Source organism: Coturnix japonica, chromosome 6, assembly GCF_054131305.1.
Source record: "Coturnix japonica strain WE chromosome 6, WE-NBRP24, whole genome shotgun sequence".
NCBI classification, from domain to species: domain Eukaryota; kingdom Metazoa; phylum Chordata; class Aves; order Galliformes; family Phasianidae; genus Coturnix; species Coturnix japonica.
Window position 1 is genome coordinate 37,456,734 of NC_140668.1, and position 25,454 is coordinate 37,482,187.

Below are 25,454 nucleotides of genomic sequence, written 5' to 3' on the forward strand. Positions count from 1 at the left end.
CAGGCTGCCCACAGCCATATAAATTGTTCTGCTGGTGAAGGTTCTAATCAGAAGTGAGGCTCTGTTGTGCTCAGTCTTGGGTAAATATATAATGGGATGCAGCTCCTATTCTGGAGAAATTCCATTATAAAAAACAAGACTTAAGGAGGATGGGGAGCAACAGCAGCAAGGAGAGGGAAAGCAGCGTGCCCCAGGTTAGGCAATAGTTGAACAGCAGAAGCAAGAATAAAAATGGAGCCTGCTTCTTCCCACACTGCTGTGATGTGTGATGGGATCAGACTCCCTCCTTGACTCATTGTTGTGAAATAAATCATTGCTTGCAAAAGTGAGACCTGCTACTCACATGCATAACTGCAAATCAATCCCATGGCAAAGGTTCTCAGTCATTTCTGAGCTGTGGGTTTTCTATTAGAATCATGGTCCCTGAATAGTGAATTTAAGCCCACAGTTGCTTTTCTTATTAGTGCATCATAAATCCCTTAGAAGTAGCCCATGGAATCCTCATTGTCTGCAAATTACGGTGTGAAAGCCTGTGTCTTATAGGGCTCTTTATACAGTCTTGGCCTTCAGTAACTGTTGCCTATTTACTCTAAATACTAACAGCTGCAGAAATTCTGAGCCACCCCATTTCTTGTCATCGTCTTTTAACTACATTAAATGGAATAATTGTAATTTTAATGGTGAGTGAAAACTGTGAAAGTGAATTAAAATGGACCGTGCAGGGTTCCTACAACAGCTCGGGAATGTAGAATCAGAACTGCATCCAAGTTGGTTCTAATTCCTTTGAAACCCAGTGCCACACAGATAAACTATTATCAACAGATTTGGGCATTTCCAGACGAGACTCTGTTCAATAGGAAAAACATTTACAATTGCACCCAGGAATCAATATTTTAGAAGTCTCCATGGAGATAATTGCCATGGCAATTCAACAATGCCTAGCATGCGAAACACATTCATTTTAGTACCATTAATACGTCCCAAATGCCTTTTTCTTCCATTGTGCTAGAAAAAGAAAAAAACATTGTATGTTGGATTAAATTTCCAATTACAAGTAGAGTATTCAGATGCTGACAGATGTTTTTTTCCTGTCGGAGAGAAACATAATCCAGAATAGGAAAGCTGAACTGATCGAAACGGAGGCATTTTCAAAGTGGAGAGTAGAACACAAAGCAAGTAGATGAATTTTCCTATGGGATACAAGTTCCCTGGAACATGCTGATTGTACGAAACCAATCCCACACCACCCTGCAGTGTGTCAATTCCACTTAGCACTGAAGAAAACAGAACAAAGGATGACTGGAATGGTTTGCATTTATTTGATTTCTTGTTTATTTCTTGATGAAATAACAATAGTAGAAATGTCGCTGGAAAGACACAAGTGTTACATCTTGTTATAGATGTACTTTTTTAGGATCCTCACCATGGAACATGGCTTAGTGGGCATGGTGGTGATGGGTTGATGGTTGGACTGGACCTTGGTGGTCTTCTCTTTATGGTCTTTATGACTCTGTGAATAACCTGAACTCTTGAATCAGATGGGCAGGTTGTATTACAGTCAAACCCAGTCAAGGGATAATTATTTTTGGACTGGTAGAGAATACATGACCAGAGGGGGTTTTTTGTTAAACAAATGCAGACAAAGCAGGTTCCTCTGTTATCTTCAAGGAATGCAGGAAAGCAGATATAAAGGCTGAAGCTTAAGCCTCAGTTCTTCTTGTGGCCCTTTAGCAGACAAAATATGTCGAAACTACCCACGTGATGGGGTCAGTGGCAAGGATGTGGAACAGAATAATGAAACTCAGGCTCCCCAGATGTGTCTCAGTGATTGCCATCGTCATATATCACACAACACAGCTGCACCTCTGTCAGTTGTGTTTCGGGCAGACCATCTGGAGCTCTACCTCCTTCAGTAATGAGGAAGGGACTGTGATGATCAAAAAAGGTTTTCCACACTGAACTTCTCTGAGGTTGTTTCTTTTGGAAAAGAATATTGCTTTATTTCCATGTTTGTAGAGATATTTTATCTTAAAGAGATTCTTATTAAATGGCCTCCTACTGGGATTCAGTCAGAATTGGGTTATCTGAGCGCTACGGAGTGCTGAAAACAGAAGAAAAAGCTTCAATGTGGGAAAAAAATGCATGCCTGTTAATAAGTGTTAATATTAATTTTCCCTGGGTGTTGGACACACTGAGAATTGTGGCTGGTGAATTAGTTTTCTCACTAGCAATCTTCTCAGTAACTCTAAGTATTAATCTCTCCATGCATCTGTTCCTCGGGGCCTTCTGGACATTCTGATACCAACCTTCCTGCCATCATCTACCTGACCACCTGTGGTGATGTGATGCCTTTTGGGGTCAGTTATTTCTAATGAACATGTCATTCCTTTGTCAGGCTGGCTCGCATTGCTGTGCCTTCCACTGAAAATACCTGTCATTGTGGGAGCTTTTAAGGTCTCTTCCAACTTAAGCCATTCCATGACTCTATGATACTGGTCTCCTTTAAAGCCTTTCTCAAGGGCACTGCAAGATCTACTAAGGAAGAAAATAATCATTTAATCACTTATATATTCCTAAGTTAGCCTAAAAAACTGCTTATGCATGTGGGATACTTTTCAAAGAGCTGCATAGTGGAGTTGGTTACAGCTGCTGAGGAAATCATATCAGTGGGGACAGACCACTGCCGGCTTTAATCCTCTCCTTGAGTCAGTGTGAAACCATAGCACTGCAAGGAAAGTGCCAGTGTGCACCGCACGGCAGCAATGAAGCTGTCAAACTCAGTGCATGGCAATCCATCCCTTTTAGTGATTGTTTCTTCCTGAGCTCATCAAGTAGAACATCTTGACGTGCTGATCTTGCTGAGAAACACCATTTAAATTTAATAGAGGCCCAGCATGATGCCTAACCTCCAACCATCTCTTTGTAACACTCTCTGCTTGAAAACTAGTTCAGGACACCTGGCCGTATGCTCTAGATTCATCTGCTCTTGTTTTCAGCTGGCATAGAAGGGAAACTGAGCATCACAAATGTATGCTTGATGCACGGAGTGGTTGATTTATTATGGCAAAACCAAATGTACCTTCTGGTGCGAGCCCAGGTAGAGGAGAGGTAACGTTACTTCTGAATCAAATTATCTTTCCTTTTCATACTTAATTAAGAACACGATCTTGCTAGAGGCTGAAAAACATTGGCTTCATTTACAGACACATTGTGTCTGTCTTCCTACCCATTACAGAGAGCTTTCATGTTTAATCATATAAATATTGATGGTAAAAAGCCTGTGGATTGCAGCTGAGCTGGAGCTGGTAGGTGCTGATCTTACCTGGGCAGTGTTTTTTAACAGATGCAGCTCAGTAATAATTCATATCATTGAATCTAACATAAAACTGTGGATGCACAGTGGGAAAAAAAAAATCACAGCTCTGAGCCTGTTTTGTTCTTTTCCACTTAATCCAAAGGAACAGAAAGTAAGACTGGATGACCTGTATCAAAAGGTCATTATTGTTTCTTCTGTACTTCATTGCTGAAATGAAGAGCATCATCTTTAGCTCTGAAATGGTGAGAAGTAACACAGAACCTGATCACTGTTTGTAAGACATTTTCTTTGATGGGGCTCCATTTGTAACTGCTGGAACATTATCTGGATCAGGAATCCCGGTGAAGTGGAAAAGCTTCATGTTCTGTCAAAGAGAATAGCAAGTCTCCATCTCAGTGCTGGGGTATCAAACAAGAGCTTGTGTCCATCAGATGACAGAGGGATAGGAGACACTGCATGAAGTCTGGCTGTGGCTTCAAATACTGAACTTCAGGCTGTGATGTATGCTCTCTGTCATGCTTATAACACGCAAAGTACTCTGTTTAATAAGAAAATGGACTCTGTTCCCATTCCAGCTCCCATATCCCTGATTCAATCTAAACAACATTTCCCTCACAAAGAACCTTTCAAAAGGAAAGAATTTCAAACATGACTGCTATGAATGGTCCAAGATCCTACATTGTAGAGAAGTGCCCAGATGATCTACCCTCATTTGTTTGTTAGCTTGGGTTTCTTGGTCCAGTGATGGGTCAACTTTCACACACACACACAAAAAGATCTTTTGTTGTCCTAAGTATGTGTGAGTCTTATGGAATCCTTTCAGAATGGCTTTAGTTTCAATGTGTAAGATGCCAGAATCGGTTGCTTTGAAAACATCCTTGCCTCTGACATGTTTTTCATTAGGAGAATGCATTCCCAACCTAAAATTAGTGCCAGTTTTCAGGAAGAACTGAAGTGTGTTCCTGCCTCAACATCCGTTGGTATAAATAATGTAGTAAAAGGTGAATTTGGGAGAATATTTGTGAATATCTGAGAAGATGATTCATTGCTGGTTAGTAACTTTGTCAACCTTCTTATAAATGCAGAGCTGTCCTCAGTTCCATATACGTCCTGGATCACAGCTGCAGATCAGTTTTACAAGTTGCGAGCAGATATGAGAGAAGCTGCAGACTGGCATGGAAGCATCAGCAGGGAGCAACCTTGGGACCGGTTAAGCTTGGAAAGTAAGTTCAAAATCAGAGCTGTTTTTGTTGTTGTGGTTTATATGACCAGTTAAGCTAAATTCTGGAAGAACTTAGGCCTGTGTGGGGTGTTTGTGAGCTGGTGAATGAAGAACATGAACTTCATCCACTCACCACATTTTAAAACTCACCAGAAAAATACCCTTGCAGAATGGGAGGTTGTAAGCTGAGCATCAGTAGGATATCAGGGACAGCTGCATTAATGGAACATCAGTTGATTGGCAATTGCCCTAACTGGACTCTTCAAACTTTAAGTTCTAATCACTGTCATTTCTCACAGTGCTTTACAAGCTGATTTGGGGCAGCTCTTGGCAATGCATCCCATCCCTTGTTTTAATCTGCTCTGATGTTTCTATTGGAGCTCTTCCCCAGCACATCGTTCAGACTTTTACATTTTGGTCCAACATGCACCAAAACCAAACTTTCATTGTTTCTTGTCTGGTTTGGATTTAAGAGGATGAACTCTGGTTTAAGTTAATTCCTCTTCGGTTCTTATATTCTTTTCCCATTGGGACACGTTTTTCTGGCTGTTCTGAAAGTAGTGTTTGGCAAAAGTCATAAACCCTTCTTCAGACGACTTTATCTATCAATCTGGCACTGAAGGAGAGAAATAAAAGTTTGTGTATCTTTATCTGATCCCAGGAAAGCATCTTCTCTCTTCACCCCCAGCACCAGGAAGCGTGGGTCACACTTTAACATCGTTTGCTGCCCCATCACAGTGGGTTTTGTTCACTGAACAGAACTGTTAGTTGAATCTCCTCCATGTCCCATTTTCATGGTTCTTTTGGAGTACACGGTCTCACTGGTCCCAATGAAATCACCAGCTGGGGCAAAAATGTGCTCAATGTATGACTCACTCCTATGTGCACTCGTGTAATAATCCTCAGATAAACTGATCAAGAGATTGTGCTGCTTAAAGACAGTGTTTATCTTTCCAAGCACTTAAGGCATTAAGTATCGGTATGAGAGGAAAATGAAATGTTGGCAGAGAGTGTTCAGAAACAAACACGAGCTGGAGCCTTAAGAGGTCTGGGGCAGGAGAGGCCAGAGAGCAGATTTATTGTTTCAACTGACAGGTTGTGGTTTGTAAGAAGGCAAGATGAGGGTAATGCATTTTCTTGTGTTTTGAATGTAAGGTGTACTACTCTGTACAGGTCATGATCGAGATTCTCTATCAGATCGCTCTGTATTTGCATCCTAGATGCAAGATGCTTCCTGCTAAACAGAGTTGAAAAGAAGTGCTTACTTCTGGCTTCATGTGTTTTTTGTGACTATTTGGGATGTTTTCCATTAGCCGTGTGATTCCATCGAGACTGTAAGAATGTCACAATGTTGTAGAAAAGTCAAAACAGTTCCATATAGAATATGATATCTGATTATACCCGGCACAAGGACATCGGAAACAGCAGCTTTTGGGGGTGCTGCATGGAGTGATAGCACATCATTCAAAAAACCTGAAACCATTCCATTACAAAACCACTTTCAATGCACAAAAGAGTACAGTGCTTCTCTCAGTCTCTGCCTTCACAGCAGACACCCCTGAGACCTTCTGGATTTCTGACTTTGGCCATACATCTTCCTAGGGAAACCAGTGTCAGAATTGACTTTGGTGGGATGAGTTCCAACCCTTATTATTTTTAAAGCACGGTGCTAATATAGTGACTGGAGCCTTGCCCTGGCTGCAATAAAACCTTGCTGAAATAGCTGAAGGGTTCAGCTGCTGCCTCAAACAGCTGCCTGGCTGTAATTTGCCAATAGGATGTATCACATCCTGATTACAGTTTCTGCTGAGTGATAAGCCAAAATTACAAGGCAGAAATGTGGCTAATCATGATAAAGGAGATAAGTCTATTCATCCACTGCCCGCATTTAATATTTGCAGAACAGATGCTGTTTGTTCCCCTTCAGCTGTATTTACATGGTAACGCGGTTTCATTCTAGAGATGTCTTAAGGTTAATGAAAAACCTTATTGGACATTTTGATGGTGGAGGGATGAAAAGTGAAATATCTGGGAAAGTTTCTCTTTGTTTCCCAGCATGGACAAACTCATACAAATCCATCGGTCCTTGTGAGCAAAGTGAGCTACTCCAGACCAGAAACATATGTGGGGAAAGCTGGAAAGGTTCTGTTTTTAGCATATGGATTGCCAGCAGAGGTGCAAATCACACTAGCAAAGACCATACACTATGGGAGCTAAGGCCCCCGTGGGTTGTGAATGGTCTTTTATAGCATTTATTCCTACTGAGTTCATCATGCTGTAATTAAAATGCCTCTACTTGTGTTTTGCCTCACTTGGCCATTGTTTAGGACTGTGTTAGCACCTTGCCCCCATCATATGCCATCAAGCCCATGGGGAAATCAGGGAGATCTCCTGGCTGCTCCCAGCTCTGTGCTCAGGGACAGCAGTGTGTCACCAGCAAACAGAACCATGGCCACCTTGTCACACCTGGAGCACAACCACTGCACTGACAGCCAATACACAATGTGGACCTCTGTGCTGTGTGTTGTTAACACACAAATGTCTCACAGCTCCTCTTCACCCATCTCTGCAGCCCCTCCAGGGATGCTAAGGAACCATGAGGTCTCAAACTGGAGAGATTAGCTCACCCCAGGAGGCCGTAGAGCAGAGCCTGATTAACACCAGCCAGTAATCTGGCATTATGCTCTCTTTGGGACAGCACTATAAAAACCCAGGCAGAGCACGCCAGCCATTTCCACAGGCCAGTTTCCATGGGGTTGCCTGATTCTGCTGTTTTCTGTTCCAACCCCCCTACTCTTCAGGGGCAGAATTTGCCCTCCATTGTGCTGCAGCCGCCCTGACTGACAGCAGCCCTGCTTGTCCCCCATGATCAAACCACAGTTTTGCCCTTTATTTCTGTCCAGTAGCCTCCATGGCCTCCTAACCCTCTCTAGGGACCAAACATTGACCTCCATCCCCTCCCATTATCTGCCCGTACTGCATAAAAGCCTCCCAGCAGGGCCTGCTGGAATAAAGTTATCTACCGCTGTGTTCATCAAGGAGATGCTGGAGGATATTATGCTCAGCTCACTGCTAAAAGTGGGAGTGGGTGCTGCCTGGTATCCAAAGCTTACAGGGAGGAATTGAAGATCCTTTAGCAATGCCAAATAAAGCAGCCTGTGCTGTCTCAGGCTGCTCCTCTCCAAGCACAGCCCCAGCTGCTGCTGGAGGCACCCCCAGCCCCAAGCACATACAGCACATATGGCACCACAGGCACCTGGAACATGGCCCCAAAGCCTTTGTGTAGCAGAGGGTCTTTAAAACTCAATGGAGAGGCTGCTAAGGCAAAAACAGGTTGCAAATGCTGACTGGAGGCAAAGCGGGGCACTTCACCTTAAAAATGAAAAGGCAAATCCACGTCTCATAACGTCCAGGATGCAGTGTTATCAGCACAGCTCTGATAAGGGCCGTGAATTCTTTCTTGCATTCTTAATTATTAACAGGGAAGGATGATGCATGCAGGCACTGTGGGGAAGGTGCTTTTGTAGCAGAGCCCAGAGGTAGGTTTCAGCCTGCAGAAGAGGCTGTGAGTTCCCCAGGCCCATCACCGTGTGCTCACTGAGCTGCTTCCATTGCAGGCTTGGGAAGGGTTTGACTTCCCACCAATAATCAGTCTCGTGAGGAAAGTAAAAATTATTCAGTATTGGCGAAGTATCAGCAGCATTTTATAAGCAAAGCCATTTAATTTCTGTGGTTTAGATTACTCTTAAAGAAATCACTCACAGAGAGGGAGGGGAATAGCAGATTCTTGAATGAGATTTAGCCCTGGGTACTCCAAAGCAGCCACCCGGGGTGTATGCTCACGTGCTCTGAGTAGGGCTGGGGCTGGGTGTGAGCCCACAGCATTCTTTGTGACACAGCTAATCTTGAATTTGACTGCAGGTTTGACGAGTGTGGCCATGATTCTCTTGGCTGTCCCTGTGCTGCTGTTCTTCAGAGTAGGATGGTGTGGTTGGGGTCCCACCCAGGAAGATGAAATTGAGGCTGAAAACAACAGAAAATCACTAATTGTCTGTTATGAGTGGCACTTAATGGGCTTGATTTTTTTCCATAAGGATTTGCCCTGGTGTCCTATCACAAATGAGTTGTTCCTTATCTTCCTTATTTTAATCTGAGCTATCTAGTGTTCCTATTGCTGAGCTCACACTGTGAGCTTGATCTTCCTGTGGTCACAATGGGACCGTGTGCATGAGGACACCCTAGAGGCAATCCAAAGAGCAATATGGGATCTGTGAACTTGACTGAGTGAGGTAAATGGGATGGTTATCATGCAGGAGTGCCCTGGGTGTGGGCCCCAACATGGGTAGAGATTCTCAGATGTACCCCACAGTCTGTCATATAAAAGTTTGTTGTGGCCACTAAAGCAATGAGGCAAAGCCTCTGAATGTCTCAGGCTCCCTGCAAATCTCTCACCCTTTCGTTCTGCTTCTCTTTGCTGTCGGCCCTGTTAAAATAGCCATTATTTCCCTCCTTTCAGTGCAAAATTCAATAAGGCTGGTAGCAGAATGGTAATGCCCCATGTAAACCCTGTGCAGGAAACTTCCCAGCTTCACTCTAAAAGTGTCATTCTTGCTCCCAGATCTGCTCCTGAGCTCTTTATGGTTATTTTACATGGGTGTGAAATTCTCTTTGACCTGATTACAATTCCCACTTGGCATTTTGGTGCTGGAAATGTAGCCACAGAGCTGCTGAACAGCAGTGTCAGATGCACCGTGGTCACCTCTTTGCTTTCAGAGCAGTCAAGGGCTGTAGGTACCGGGATCATTTTACATTTAAGCCAGTGTTTAATTCTCCCAATAGCACCGAGAGTGCAAGAGCTCAGAGCCTTACAGCAAGGATTAAGGGAGCTCCTAAATAGAGGGTTGTTGCAGGGAAGGTAGAATAACAACAGAGCCTCTGAGAACTGTTCTTGAAAAACATTTATTTCCATAATGGGTTTATAGCGCTGACTTCCAAGCCTCAGTACAACAGTTTTCCCCTACACGTGATTCCGGGGATCATTACCTTTGATGGAATAAAAGAAAGAAAACCATACAGAGAAACCCCCAGACCAACAGTTTGGTACCAAACAAACTGTGCCCAGGTCACCTCTGAGCCTGCGCTGCTGGGTGTCTCAGCCCGGCTGGGACAGAGCTCCGTGCTCCATCCCTCGGTCACAGTGCAGGGGGCACTGCCTGCGGCCCCACATCGCTGAGGCTGTTGGGTTGAGTTGCAAAGATGGGCTCACGGGCAGAGAAGGCTGTGAGGATTCAGCGGCTGCCATTTATGCAGACGTTCAAAAGGAAAATCTACACGTTTCAGTTTCACCTCCTGAGCCCCAACGTTTGGAAAGTCAATACAAACCCAGAGACCAAAGTACACAAAATAGCGAACAAATGTCCAGACGTTTCTAAGACCCCCACCCCCCGATTTACTGTGCCATGATACTTCCAAAAAAGAACAAAACCCCCACGTTCGGATCGCATTGGATCTTATTTTTAAGAGGGAGGGGTAGAGATGTAGCACGTAGCATAGCAACTGTCAAGCAGCGTTTAAGGCAAATTTATTCCCATTTATTAAGAGATGAAGGTTTGCTGTTTGGTTCGCTTGGTTTTTTAAGCTGTTAGATCACTCCTGAGCTGGATGTTGAAGCTCAGACAATTTAACCAAAGTTGGAGTGCACTCAACTCGTGTTGACCTGAACCTGGATCAGACAGAAATATCACTCCCAAAAGTGTCAGTGAGAACCAAATAGAAAAGACAAAGAAAAGAATCAATGATCACAACTCCCCCAGAACTTTCTCCCTTCAGAGGTTGAGCCCAACTAAATAATACGTACACACACGCGTGCAGATGAAGGGGGACAGGATGGCAAGCTGCTACAAACACAGTGCTGAATATGGACCAAAGCAGAGCAAAACCTAAATTCAACAGATGCAAGAACATGGAAAGAGTTATGAGTTAAAAAAAATAGGGGGGTGGGAGGGGAACAGAATCCCAGAGAGGAATGTTTGATGAGATGGAATGGAAAATAGAAGTCCGCTGTGTTCAGAGAAAGGGAGTTGTGAGGTGTGCACACAGAAAGCTGGGGGCTCAGCTGCCTCATCTCTCAGCTGTGTTAGTTTGCTGTGCCTTTCCCCTCCCTTGGAGATCCGGGTGTTGGTGCCAGGAGGTTCCTGTGGTTACTCAGTCTGTGCATCATAATTAGCCCCCCCGGCCTTCTTCAGCTCATTCTTGATGTAGTCCTCATCCAGCTCTTTGTGGTCGCTGATCACAAATTCTTTGGCAAAGTTCTGCAAGAGGTAAAGAAAAAGCCTGTTAAATAGAGGACGCTTGTCCAAGGGCTTGTATAAAGAAGCCCCATGCCTGGAGGTGTTGGAGGCCGGGCTGCATGGGCCCTGGGCAGCCAGCCCATGGCAAGGGCTTGGAGCTCAGTGATCTGTAAGGTCCCTTCTAATCTAAGCCATTCTACAATTCTGTGACTTAACACTGTGCCATACCCCCAGATGGAGGGAGGATGCTTTGACTAAAGGCAGAGCAGCGTGCAGATGGTACCCGGAGCATATAAGTCTACTTCGGTAGATTTACTGCCCTCTCCTTTGAACTATCTAATTCACATCATGACCAAAACCAAGATACTGTCCTAGAAAGGCTTTGTTAATAGGCTCTGGAGTGCTCTGTGGTCTAATGATCCCAGGTGACCTTTAAGGACACGCTCTGTTAATGCACTGTGTACCGCAGGGCAGCTCGCTGGCTGTTTGAAGGCTCTTTATAACAATGTGAGACAGGCAAGCCCTAGGCAGCATGCTGCTACGTGAGGCTGGGAACAGAGAAAACCTTTCTCAGAATGGATCTCTGTGACCAGGACTGCACAGTGCCTATAGCAGAGAGAGTTTCTAATTGGTTTCAGACTCTCAGACATAAGAGAGCTCTTTATTTGGTCTCATCTTGAGGCCTCTGTTTGGGATTGCAGATGGGTAAACAAGGGGGTGCTGTTTGAAAGAGCCCCAGCACCTCTTTCAAGCTGTGGAAGAATGGAAGGGAGAGCACAACAGCTCCCTCCCCAATAGAGCCCATGCTGCACTGATCCTGTTTCACACCATAGGAAATCCTCACTACTGAAGGGTTGCTTAGGAAAAAAAAAAAACAACAAAAAAAGGCTGAGAGCAGCCAGGAGGAGCCTTGTCTGCTTTGCTTCAGCCTATTCTGGCTTTCCTGGTGTCACAGGCACTCATCCATGTCTTAGCAGAGCTCAGGAGAAATGGGAAATAAAGCGTTTATTTAGGGGGAAAAAAAATTGTGTATGGGACTACGTGGCTGCAGTGACAACTGAGTCAGGCCCATAACCTTTCTGAGAAGGGTTCCATGAAAAAACAAATATTATAAAGCAGGGAGGGTTTCCTTCAATGCCTGGTCTGCAGAATTAAGCTCTATCTGAAATGAGGCTGCAAGTCCACTCGTGCATGACCAGAGGGGAGCTACATTATAGGCACCAGCAATTATGATTACTCAGACACTGGACACTTCTCAACTGGACACCCAGATGATTCCTGGGTGATGCCCTATGGGTGTCAGCCACTATTTCATGTCAGAGCCACCAGGACACCACACCGGGTTAGAACAGTTTCCCCCCAGCAGTTGGCCAGATGGGTTATATTCCCAGCCACTCTTCAATATCCTCTTAGCTGATGGGGCCACTTCTTGTGCCAGATTTGTGCCCTCACCGAGCAATCTGGGTCACTGCTATAAATAACACAAGTGTATTTCTTTCTATTGGCAGGTGCTGTAGGGGCTCCTTTGGTTCTTCACACACTGGCTCTCCCCAACCACAGCATCCTATCAAGCCTGGCCTCAAGGGAGAAGGTGCCTGGGGTGAGTTTACTGCCTAGCAATCATAATACTGCCTAGCACTCCTGATTCTGGGATCATGCTTGACCTTTCTCCAGCCACAGCCTCTCTCATTGCTCTGAACTGTCTGAGCTCTCAGGCTCAGCTTTGTAAAGGTTTGTTCAGGGCACACATCATAAGATGAAGGGAAGCACGTACATGTTCTAAGACTGTTGAAAGCATCTGGTGACTACTGTACCATTAGGGCAAGGTGACTGTGGCTCTCAGATTAGAGACCAAACACTTAAGGTGAACAGCAGCGCTTCCCAGCCAAGGGCAATCTTAACCAGAGTTCACTCTTCTGGTTTGTGGCTTTTTTTTGTCCCTGCTGAAAATGCCAGAATAAAAAACAACTCCCATCTGATTTAATTGGGTCTGATGTTAGCTGAACCAGGCAATGGTCCCTATTTGTCGTGACTGTCATCCGCGGTTATAAATAACTGATCACAGCAAACTGGCTCCGACAAAGCACAAGAAAAGACTGGAGCTTTGAGTAGCTAGCAGCAATGCCAGCATCGACTTCAGTCAGCTTTCTGCTCTGCCACCAGACTGTCCCTTATGCCCTTAAGAGCTTCTTTCTCTTAGGGGTGGGGAAAGTCCGTGGTGTCTGTTCCCTCACACATGCCATTATCTAATGCCTCTCAAGTGAATTGCGGAGTACTTGTAGCTGCCTAAGGCATGGTGCATAACTGTGATGCCTGAGCCCTTCTTTTGCTGACAAGCATCTTCATTTCACCTCCTCTACTTCCTTTTCTCCCTCCCCTACCCCCCAAGCTTTTTACAACCACAGCAAGCCCTGCATGTGAATCCCAGCCTTTGTGTTCACACCAGTCACCAGCAGCCTGCAGATAACTGAAACAATGACACCATTTATCACTCGCACAACATGCCAGTAACCACAGCACTATGCTTTGCCTCTTAAATCATTGAACGTGACATAAAAAGTGCGATTTACATGTGGCTCTTCAATATACCAGCCTAGCACTTGCTTTCCTTTGTGCCTGAGTAGCATAGGGTTACAGCTCAGCAATGAAGTCTGCAGTGACATCCACATGTGCCACTGTGGAGAGAAAGGGCTCTGACCATGCAGGCCAGGGCACAAAAGCAGAGCCTGCATCCCTCCATGGCAGGTGTGAAATTTGTGCAGCAAGGTCTGTTCAGCCTTTCTCTTCCAGACAATTTTAAAGTGGAAAACAAAAGGGTGGAGTAGATTTTCTGCCTAATCCAGTCTCTGAATGTTTAGCATATGGGGCCCTAAAATCTGCCTGGTGCAGATACTGTACCAAAAAGATCTGCAAAGGCCATTATAAATCCCAGCATGGGTAAGTCTGCAGCCAGGAGGAAAATCCTTGTATCGTCTATAGACACAGGGGTTCTTAGAAGTGAGGAATGGTGCCAAGTAGTCAAGCAGCTTCCTCGCTGTGGCCTACGCTGATGTTCAAAACCCTCAGATCTACTCTGCTTAATGTCACTGCTCCCATCTATTGGACATCTTGTTTTCCATGCAGAAGGTACTGCTTCAGAGGAGCTGACATTGTCCATGTTTCTTTTCCATCATGGTGTGAGTCCTAGACCTGAGGTCATGTAAGAAAACGAGAAATTGCTTCAGACAAGGTATGTTCTAGCAGGGCTCTTCCAAGTGCAAGGAGAGCCACAAGGTTACATGCACTGCAGTACAGCTCCACTGCCCTCCACTCTGGCTGCACCCAACCTGGTGCTGCAGTCAGATACAGGAGTCCAAGCCATCAGCAAAACTCTTCTACTTTACATCCTTGCCAACTTTTACACACATCATTTCCAGCCACGGGGAAAAGCCAGCTCTAACCTCTGGCAAACACATCTCACAGCAATGGAAACTGCATTTCAGCTGATGTGCAAATTCTTTGTACTCGTTCTGCATCCCACTGGGGAAGTCAGAGGGCTGTGTTTCAGATGTGGGGTGATGGGAAGCTGCTTAAAGGAGTTACTTCTGTTACTTATAAAGTCACCACCTTCTCTAGACCAGGAGTAGGAGTTCTTGTACATCCATCTCCACTTGGTGTGGTCATTACAATAAACCAGAAGAGGAAAAACTGTCAAAAAGAATGATTCAGTTTGCCTTCCCAGCATTCCCACATATGAATTTGATTTTCTGATTGTAAAAAACGAAACAAAACAATTAAATCATTTTCTGTTTATGTCACTGTACTAACATGAGAAACTCAGTGCACATACATGGAGTTAGATATGGTCTATCTGCCCTTAGTGCAAAAGAACCCTGTAAGTGGGTCCTTCATCATGGCGGAGCAGCATCAGTGCAGTGAAGAGCCCAGGAGGAAAGAGAAACAGGCAGCAAAGATCTGACAATGAGCTCCAGAGCAGGAATTCAGCAAACTTGGCATCACTAAAGTCGGGCAAATTCCTCACAAAAAATAATAATGAATAAAATGCCATGAATATTTGCTCACAGAAATGGAACTGTTTTACTTTGAATGTGATTTATGTAAATAATAGAGCACATGATTTTGTGGGGGCCGGATTGCTGGAGAAAACAGAGAGGAGTCAAATATTATGGAAGGCAAACTGACAAAGGTTGGTCAGCCCCTTTACTCAAACAGCTCTGCAGGGGAAGTCAGTCCCATCAGGAAAAAGAGCTCCACGCTGCCTAATGAAGGGTTAAAATCTGCTGGTAGGAAGTGCAGACGTGAAGGGAAACAAGTTCGTGGAGAGGAAGCAGCACTCAGAGAAACAAAGTCCTGCTTTCAGTTCTTCAGCCTTTCCATCCCAACCCAGCTCTGCAACCACGGGGCCTGGGCTTGTATTTACTCAAAGGAAAGCACCGCAATCTTATCCCTTTGCCTCTCCCCAGAGCGAATGAGGCTGTTTACTGGGAGGCCTGACTCTCCTGGACTTAAACCCACAGATTGGACCTTGCAGGAATTTTTATGGCTCAATTGCACCTTGTGTTAGCAGACGCTGATAACCACACTGAGCAGCTAAAAGCAGCCCTGAATTCTGGGCTCAGGCCAACCTGCCTGTGTCTCCCAAGTCACTGGGATAAAGGAGCTCAGAACAACAGTCCTTGGAGCAGAGAGAGTCTGCTGTACTAATGCTGAATGGGCATTGTGCACATAAAGAAGGCAAAAGGCAGAGACATCCTTGCTGCCAGGAACATAAAAGGTGAGTTTAAGATCAGCTTTGGATGGTCTCCTTTGTAGTCAAGCAGAAATTATGCCCAGAGTCTTTCTGTTCAGGTGGTATCTGCATGGATACCAGCATCCTCCACGGACAGCACACCTGCTCCCCCATCCAGGGGAGGAATACAAAAGCAAGGGCAACCCCGTTCCTCTCCTTGCTTTGTAACATCGCATCCTTTTGCTCATGAGCCCCTAATTTACTCTTCAACAGTTAATATCCCTCAGGTTTTCCTTCCAGCAGGTGCTTCTGGGGTTAATAATCACCATGTGTGAACTCTCCTCGTCCTACAGATGCAGTGCTGTGGGTTTTGCTTGCTGGGTGGTGTTCAGGCTCTTTCCCTTTGAGCCTTTTGGTGGAAGAACAATGTTTGCTGGCTTTCGTTCAGCTTTGAGCAGAGCCCAGCCGCAGCTCATCAATGCTTCTACAACATATCAGAGCATATAAAGCAGGCTCCTCTCACAGTGGTGCTTTGGTCGTGGATAAAAAGCCACAGTTAGCTTTTGCAAATGTTACAAGATGGCAAACGCCCTTCGAGTTTCACTTCTCCAACTGGAGATGTGTTGTTCTGTAATCCCAGCCAGTCTCTCCCATAGATCACAGAACTGGAAGCTTTTATCTGCTGTACAAAGAAGCCTCCTCACAAGCAGCCAGGGATGGTTCATGTTGCACTGGATTCTTAACTCACGCAATTTACTAATCAAACATTAAAGGAGTGGAATTGCAAGTGATAACACAGCAGACCCAGACAGATCTTAGAACAGAATTTGGGAACGCTACTCAACCCAACAGGAATAAATTGTCTAAACATCTTCTCAAAATCTCAGTCTTATTGACTATTGCATGAATCGTTCATGTTCCATTTCAGAATAGGCCCCTCTGCATGGCTGTTCTTTCAGAAGCTTTTGTTATGTTGTTCATGTTTCTTTTCTTCTTGTCCTTCTGAGGTGTGCACCAAGCACATTTCTCTTCTACCCTGATATGCCCACAGCCAAACAGAAACCTAGTTAGCTATTAAAAGCTGTTGGTTAATTGATACTGCTATGGACCTTAGACTCCATTTGATTGTGTCCATGAATTCATTGTGCAGAGTTTCCCCCTCTCTCACCTCCTGCTGATGCTGGCAGAGCTAAAAGCAGTGAGAAATGGCTGACAAGTGTTACCTGTACTACTTCTTTGACCAGAGTCTTATCAGTCCCGGTTTTGGCTCTCTGCAGTCCGCTGACATCCTCTCCAATCCAAGTGATGAGGGCAAACTTGACTCTCTTGCTCATGGCATCACCGGTGGTGAATCGGACAAAGCCAAACAATCGAACATCATCTGGAGGGACAAAGGAATGGAAATAAGGTGATTAAAATTAGAAACATCCCCCTCCATATTGCTCACAGATTAAAGACCAAGTCAGAGCACGGATACTGCACTATGATAACACCGTACTGGACTAACAGGGCAATGCAGGGGCTCTGCTCACGTGTCCTTTGCTGGCAAAGAAGGACTGGGGGGAATCTGGTTTTGCCAACAAGGCCCATGCTGATGAGTTTGGAAATGGCTAACATACAGTCAACAGTCTGAGAGCACAGAGCTCAGTCTGGTTACACATCCAGCCCAGAGCTGACCCAAGTTATACATTCAGCCAGAACATTCATAGGTCACTGGTCAAAAAGAGAAGAAAGTGATTTCCCAGCCCGTCTCTTAGAGGATAGCCAGATTAGGATCACGTTTTATAAAATGCACCCAGAAATTGGCCACTGTGCAATTCTCATCCTTTTCCTGCTTTCCCTTCAGCGGTATTTCTGGCTCACTTGGAGTACGAGCTTGAAAGAAAAAGAGGAGGGGAGAAAGAAGAAGGAGCTAAAGCAAATCTGGAACTGCTTCCCCAGATGTGCTTTCCTACTCTTTCCCAAGCCCTGTAGAGGAAGGCCTTGGATTTAAAAAACGTTCTGATCTTTGCTTTGCAGCCAGTTTCTGCCATATCAGGCCAGGTGAGAGTTATTTAGTCTGGCTCTGTGTGTAAAAACCTTGTACACTCTTTGTCTGGAAGTTTGTACTTCCATTGTGTAGCAGCTCATCCACTGAGACTGCTGGACTCCTGCATGATAACAGACACTTGGTAAGCACGTGACACCATCCATCCTATCCCAGCCTCATTGGCACGCAGGATGCTGGATCCTTACCCAGGACTGTGCAGAGAAGCAGAGCAGATGGACAGTTGTGCAATCGTGGAATATATCTAATCATAGCTACTGCATCTGTTACAGGGCGCTCAAGACCTTTTTAATGAAGTGAGATGACTCAAAATAGAAGAGCAGACTTGCTCTTTGAGAAGAATCGCGCTCATTCTGGTTACACTCGTGACCTGTTCAATGTGTTTTGTAGGTACTCGCTGTCTCGACTACTGCCAGGTGAGAGCACGGACTGCAAGTGCAGTGACACATGCCAAAATCCCATCCCTTGGGTCAGCACCGGGAAGGGCCAGGAGAGCTCTGGAAGCTTCAGGGAATGGGGAGAAGCAGCTGGGAATTGCTCATCCCCAGATGAGCTGCTATGGGGAAAGAAAAGGAATGTTCTCTGAAAGCTGACAGATCTGAGATTCTTAAACACCAGCTGTCAAGTTTTAAAGTCTATAAGGACCCAAACACCTGTGTTCTCCTGTTTTGTTCTCTCCCTGTTCTTTGCCACTGACAGAGGACTACCAGGGAAAGCTGGAAAACGTACATAGGGCTGTGTGAGCCTGATGGAGCCTCACAGACAAACTCCTCAAAGATCTTGGATTTGAAATGAAGGAAAAGAGAGATCTTACTCAGATGGATCTTCTGGCAGACTAGAAGAGCCATGTGCACAGACAGAGCAGGCAAACAAAACTTCCCTTTCAGAAACCCTATTACGGGCAAGTACAACAAACCTACAGTGAGACTCCTGCTCCTGACAGTAAATCCTCTTGACAGATTGATCAGAGCCGTAAATGAACCGACAGCCAGGAAATACCCAAGGTGAAGAGAGGCAGTAAATCCCCAAACGTTACTATTAACAGTTCTATGGAAAAAAAGACTTTGTTTTCCCAGATCTGATGGGAAAGGAGGCCACGCTTTGCTATGAATTGTACTGGGGCTCCTATGGGAACCCAGTGCTGGAAGGCACTTTAATGTCACCAAGTCCTGTCCCCTGCAGCTCTGTAACTGTGTCACAGCCCTTCTTGTGGACTGATCACTTTCCACTTTGAGTGTGGAGGTTTTTGATCCCTGCTCCTTCTACCAAAGGCTGTTATAGAGTCTGAAGCCTGCTTTGGAATCTACTCCTTTATAATAAAGATAATGGAAATGGAGGATGAATGGGAAGAATCCATTCTTGCAGTGCTTTCTCACTGTAACATAGGAAGGATGTTATCGGGGATCTGTCTGTCAGTATGAACCCAGGGATCACTGGAAGCAGCAGGATTTGCTTCTCAGTGCAGTTTCTTATCCTGTCCTAAAGCAGCTCGATTAATGGCAGCACCCAGAGCCAAACCCAGCAGTTCCATGTGGGTTATCAGAACACCTGGACTAGGTGTCTGAACAACTACCTCGTGGTGTTAAGGCCCAGTAAGTTTAATGAGCAGCTGCAGGTGGGCTCTGAGTCACTGCCCTGCTTGAGGCAGGATTCCAGTCTATTCAATACAGACTTCCAACACACAATGCTTTAACTCAGCACGCCAGTCTCAAGGAGCAATTCAGCAGATGCAGATGAAGCCACAAAGGAAAGTGAACCTGAGCCCTCAGCAATCAGCCTGTCTCCTTTCCTATCAGGACAACAAGGACAGATGCGGGCTGTCTTAGCACTGGCTCAGCCTGGTTATGAGACCCTTCTGATCAAAATCCCTGAGCAGAAGCGGTTGAGTTTCACAATGAGTCTGAAGCTTGTTCAGAGCGATAACGGGATCAAAGCAGGAGTTCTTTTATGCTCCCAGATTTCCTCTTTCACAGTTAATGGGCTCTGCCCTGCCAGATCACCTCGCTGCAGCTGGGAGCCATCGGTGCCATCAGTGCTGGCTCTGCTCAGAACCTCAAGGCGTTAATATTCCTCCTCCCCACCATGTGGGATTTTGCTGACTGTGGAGGGAATCCAACAAATCACAGACAAGTTTCCTCTGCAAGAGGAAATCCTGCCCAGCTCTACACAACCACCTTCCTCATCGCTCAGCCATGAATTTCAGGGCAGAGAGAAGCAATTAAAGGATATTATTAATAGATCTGGGTAGAACGGAAATAGCAGCTTTATTTGAGAAGCTCTCACAAGTTACACACAGCAGAAATTGACCTTAATTCCTACTGATATCACCATTCCCTTAAGTGCAGTTGCACAGCAAGACAGAAGGGCTATACAATTAGAAGTACAACAAAAGCCTGAATGAACTTCAGTTATTGTTTCTCTCCAAGCCCCTTACGAGGCAGGATTTCCCAAACACTGATTAAACTGCCCTTGGCTGTAAACAAAGCTTGATGCGGAGCTGCAGAGATTTCCTTGATGGCATTCTCCTCTTTCTCATCCGCTCAAACCCTTTGTTTCAGCTCTACACAAAAATTCCCCGTTGGGTTGGAATGCACTGACTCATCAGTCAAAGCTATCAGCTGCAAGAAGGAAATCCACTGTCACTTCATCATACAATCATAGAATGACCTGGGTTGAAAAGGACCACAGCGCTCATCCAGTTCCAACCTCTCTGCTATGTGTAAGGTCGCCATCCAGCAGACCAGGCTGCCCAGAGCCACATCCAGCCTGGCCTTGAATGCCTCCTGCAGCGCTGAATGGCAACACTCCTGGCTTCACCTGCCTGTTCCATCAGGGTGATACAGAACACACAGCCCATGGGAAGAGCTCTGTGCTCCCCACAGTGAGTTACTGACAGTGCACAACAGGCTGCGTGAAGGACTTATTTTGGTCAGTTTTCCACCTCTCTGGCCACCCTTTCAGCTGTGTGCCCAATGTGCAGATAGAACCCATCCTGACCTCTCAGCACACTGCTTTTGTCCCTGTACCGATGTCTGTGCATATCTGTTGCAATGCCACCTTGCACCACATAAGCACATTCTGGGGCACCCACAGGGGCTGAGTGGGGCACCCAGACACAAGTGCATGGGGAGGAAGCTCCTCCTGCTTCCTCTGCTGTGCAGCCAGCAGCATCCCATGGGATAAGCCATTGCTGTCTGAGGACACGGTCCTGTGCCAGCCCTTTTTTGCCCTGCTGCCATGTGGGGGCAGGATGCTGGCAGTGGCTTGCACTAAACTTTGCCTCCTTCCCTGAGGGGTGCATGAATTCATCACCCCTTGTGCATTTTTACAGCTCCAACCTAAGGTGCCAATGGGATCTTGGTGATCTCTTTCTCAGATCTTAACTCCTAAATTATACCAGCCAAAGTTTACAGGGCAAACTGTCATAAGCCCAGAGCAGCTCACATTTGTACCAGAAGATAGTTCCATTTCTATTTTCTTCCTAATTCTCTGTGTCAACCAGGAACGATTTTATAGGGCATTTATTTCAACCCAAAGTCTTTTCAGTTCTTCCTCGCGCTGAATGCACAGAGTGTTTTTGGTCTGATGTTTTCAGACACATGAATAACGATCCCATTTCATGCTGTCACTGCAATTATTTATCTGCACTGGGGCTTTCCAAAGAAAAGGCTCATTATTTCTTTTGTCAGAGATGCATTGAGAAACAAGTGCTCACATGTGGCACGGAGGAAACAGCCTTCCCATCTCTCTACTCCATAATGACAGGATGAAAAAAAAAGAAAAGAAAGAAATTAAAATAAACTACAGACAGAGGCCATGCAATGCTCTGCTGCTTTGTGGTATGGGAAGTGAACCCAGCTGTCCATGTAGTCAGCTATTACTGATGCACCCGAACGTTGAAGCGGATGTTTCTGCCCGGTGGTTTGCGTTGGTATCTCGGCTGTAAGTCATCCTGCTCTTCTCAGCAACAGCAAAACACCAGCCCAATGATGAAACTTAAGAAACAATAAAACCCAGGAGCCTCAACATCCTTCCGTACAATAACCTTCAACTCTTATCTGGCTTTCGGGCTTCAAATTCACCAGCTCAGCGTTTTGCTTAAGTCTCATGTCCGTGTACTACTGAACACCAAATTAAAGCTACGCCTGGACCCAAGCCATCTGCAAAGGCAAAAGCTGTAACGGTGAAGTAAAAAGGATGGAAAGCCCTGAATTAAGCCCTTGTTTAGTGCCGAGGTAATCTGTGCTGCTAAACCCAACCAAAACAGCTCTCAGCCAGAAGACACGGGGGGTGTCTACACTGCGTTTAATGACCCTGACGCAATTAATGCCCTCAACTTATGGTCTCCAGACTCTCTGGGTCATCCAAAGGCCGGTGCAGTCACGTAGGCTGGTCATTACACAGGACTGCAGGAGGAAGTGCCATCAGCAGCCACCTCTAATCTCCTAATAAGGACTTGACTGTGTCAGTGGTTTATACCAGCCTGATGGCTTTCGTTTAGAAAAGGCTGGAGAGGTGTTCACACCTCTTGGGCTGCCATTGGAGGGCAGAGAAGACTAAAGCAGTGCCATATCCACCATATCCACCATGGGCGAGTGTCCTCCAAACCAGCACAACAGGCCGCCTTGCTCTCAGTGCAATGCCACATGCATTAGCACTTGGTGACACTTTGCACGCTGAGCGTTTCCAGCTCACGCTCTCACCTTCAACCACCCAATCATGCTCGGCTTCTACCCAAGGCAGCTGCAGCGCTTTGTGGCTTTGGGGGCAAAACAGGAATTTGAAACAAGGAAGGAAGTTCATTCTGATGTCAGGGTTGTTTTTTTTTTTAATCCTTTCATCATGTTTTCCGAAGCTGTTTGTATCAGTAGCAGCTCTTCTCCCCTATAGAGAGCTCCTTCTATACATAGAAGGAGCTGAGGTAGCACCAGGAGGGAAGAGATGCAGCAATAGGAGGGAATCCTATCCTATCTAGCAGCTCTTCCCAGCCCTTCCTACTCTTCCTTAGTGACTTTGTTCCAGTAAAAATATTCCAACCAGCTCTTCTTCATTGCAACATTTGGCACCTTTCTTCCAGATGGGAAGGAAATTACAACGGCTGGTGTGAGCCCTGTTCTCAATATAGTGGTCCAGACAAAGGGTGGCTGCACAGATGGAGGCACCAAAACCTGGTCTCACCCTCTGCAAGCACTGCACTTAATTTGTGGGTGGAGGAAGTTCCTTCTGGGTGCTCAGCCAGGAGCCTGGGACCTGAGCCTGCTTCTCCTGGCCTGCAGTTATTGTGCTCCAGAAAAGGTTTTGGGAATGACCTCTTGCCTCTCATCTGCCAGGGAGCAGCGCTGCCAGGTGCTGCATGAGAAGAGAGCGAAAGGAAGGGAACCCAGCTGCTGGAAGGGGCTGAGCTGCACATCAAAGGCTAATGGGCCACCTCTACCCCACGGATACCCTTTGCTTAGCTCTTCCCATACTATGCCTATGCCTAAAACAAGTGCAAATCCCTTTTTGTAAAGACGCCCCAGTAGTGGGGCCAGCCTGCCACTCTGTTGGTATAAATCAAAGCTTCCATAGACTGTCCATTTTAATACCTTGTTTTTTTAAAGGTTTGTCACATGCAAGCAATGGCAAGAAAAGAAAACTGGACATATTCCAAAGTGTAATGGATGCCTCCATTAGTTGTTCCAAGCGTCCAACCCAGCCTGGCCAGCAAGTGCTCCCTGCCAAAGCCCCTCCTCCTGCTTATCCACACCATGTAAGTACTCCCATGCTATGGCAGACACAATGAGAAACCTCCCTGTAGAGGGGACCACTCCAGACCAAACATCAACGATCAGTCCAGACAAAATAAAGATATGAGCTGCTGAGAAACAAGGAGATGAAATCAATGGGGAAGGTTCCTCTGCAAGCCTCAGATGTCCTGAGACATTGGAGGTTATCTCGGCCACAGGAGGAGACAGAGAACACAGCTCTGATGCTGGTGCTGTTGACCTTCCAGGTAAACAACACTGAGATAACATTGGGCTGAACTTCAGAAGCAGAGCCCTGGGTCCCCCTGCATGCTGGCAGCTCTTTTTGATCCCAGTTATGCACACTAAGATCTAGATGGGAGGGAGTTTTTGCCACGTACGTCATCAGCTCTTCTGACATCATCTAAAGGATGATTGTTGGTTTTGAGAAGCTTCCCTGCAGAGCTCCCAAGAACAGCTGGAAATGAGCATCAATCCTGGTGAGACCCTTCTGCAAACAGCAGAGCAGAGCGTTCTGAACCCTTCTGATCAATGCAAAGGCTACAACATATTTTCTCTTTGGATATTTTTTGACTGACCAAACCCTGCCCTCATTTAAGTCACTGGAAATCCTTCTCTTTGACCCAGTGAATGCAGCCAAGCCCTGGGGCGGGGAAGACCCATGGAATAAGCACTGGCATGTCTATGGATGTGGGGTTCTGCCTGCAGTGCCACAGGGCTCTGCACACCTGGAGGAGGGGGAGATTGTTCAGCACCCAACTCCTCTGCAGTACAGATATCTAACATAACAACACAGGCAGCCCTAATACTTGCCTGTATAGCTAGAGGACAGAGGAAGCTTTGCCAGCAGTAGAGCAGCATTATCTACAGTTCATCACAAATGCTTCATACTGATGTTGTTAAACAACAGGGGAGAAGCTGTCCCATATATCCCCCAAGAAGTTATTTGGAGCAAAAAAAAATCAAAGCTTGCTCTTTGTAAAAGGTGCTGAAAGTTGCGTTCAGGTGAAGTTAAATGTCTGCCTGTTCATCATTGGTTTTCCCCGGGCTTTGTTTCTCCCATTGATAATCCACATCCAACAGCAGAACAATCAGCTGCCATGTTTAAACCCAGAGCCCCACTGCTCCCAGCGCATTGTTTGGGGCAGAACCACTGCTCACATTTCACCTTCTTAAGAAACCTGAGCAACCTTCTCCACCAGGCTGCGTTAGCAGCGGGAATGCGACATGCAGGATGCATTTATTGCAAAATGAGCTGTCTGAGTGCATTTGTAGGCACCTAAAGGGAACGTTTTATTGCACGTCGGCAAGAGGTCACGCTTTGCTGAACAATGGGACTCTTCCTAATGAAACCTTTTGTCTTGGTGGTGGTGGAGAAGCAACGAGAAATTGTACAGAAGGGCAGAAAAAGCCCCAAGGACCTTAAGCCTGGGGGTGAAACAAAGGAGTGGCTGGACTATGGACTTCAGGGAGTTGCGCTCCGAGGAGGCAGGAAACCCAGCCGTGCAGGACAGGGGAAGCAGCAGCAATCCCAATTCCCCCAAGTTTTCTCCCTTTCATCCCCAAAGGCATCGGGATGGAGCTTACCTGTGCATTTCCTCTTAAAGGTTTCATAGTCTACCCCTTGGTCTCCGGGGACGATCGTAGAGCCGTTGTATTTAAACGTCACCCTTTGGGAAGGGGAAAAGAGAAGGGAGATGGTCTTTAAAAGTCTGCATTCGGGAAGGCAGAAGAGGAGAAAGGGAGGGAAAGAGGGAAGAGGATTCGGGGAATAGAGAAGCATCGGCGGCCGTTTAGGAGATGCCGGCACCGCGCTGCACCTACCAGTTCACCTCGGTGGCATCGTCCCTGACGAGGTTGTACGCCTCCCTGCACGCCTCCTTGTCGATTTTGGTGGCCATGGGGACGTTCGGGGACACGGGCTGGCGGCCGCGGAGCGGCGCGGAGATGGGGCCCTCCGCCGCTGCTGCAGCCGCACCGCACCGCGCAGCGCAGCGCCGAGCCCAACCGAGCCGAGCCGAGCCGAGCCGAGCCCGCTGCCAACACCGGCCCGCCCCCGCCGCTCCGATGCTGCCAATGGGCTGCGTTGAGCCGGCCCTCGCCCGC

The 25,454-nt window shown here is 46.3% G+C and overlaps 1 protein-coding gene and 1 long non-coding RNA gene across 3 annotated transcripts in view; one reads left to right on the plus strand and one right to left on the minus strand.

The window, feature by feature from the left end:
* The window catches only part of LOC107319371 (uncharacterized), a 38,805-nt gene extending 23,910 nt beyond the window's left edge, over positions 1–14,895 (plus strand). Inside the window, exons 3-6 of one of the 2 annotated variants that reach the window (XR_014947823.1) lie at positions 4,402–4,539; positions 12,337–12,428; positions 13,952–14,057; positions 14,689–14,773. This is a non-coding gene — a long non-coding RNA (uncharacterized LOC107319371). Of the gene's footprint in view, positions 1–4,401; positions 4,540–12,336; positions 12,429–13,951 lie in introns of both variants that reach the window. The other variant, XR_014947822.1, reaches the window with a different exon arrangement.
* Positions 9,482–25,359, minus strand: COTL1 (coactosin like F-actin binding protein 1). The gene is made up of 4 exons (XM_015874116.3): positions 25,173–25,359; positions 24,936–25,018; positions 16,781–16,938; positions 9,482–10,849 (listed from the first exon to the last, which is right to left on the minus strand). Exons 1-4 carry the CDS (start codon positions 25,247–25,249, stop codon positions 10,739–10,741), a joined length of 429 nt encoding a protein of 142 aa, XP_015729602.1. The 5' UTR covers positions 25,250–25,359; the 3' UTR covers positions 9,482–10,738.
* Positions 25,360–25,454: the final 95 nt, after the last annotated feature.

Coding starts and splice junctions, on each gene's coding strand:
- COTL1 (XM_015874116.3), bottom strand. CDS start 25,249: ATGGCCACCAAAATCGACAAGGAGGCGTGCAGGGAGGCGTACAACCTC. Junction 25,019..25,172: donor GATGCCACCGAGGTGAACTG/GTAGGTGCAGCG, acceptor CCCTTCCCAAAG/GGTGACGTTTAAATACAACG. Junction 10,850..16,780: donor TGGTCAAAGAAGTAGTACAG/GTAACACTTGTC, acceptor TACCTCTTGCAG/AACTTTGCCAAAGAATTTGT.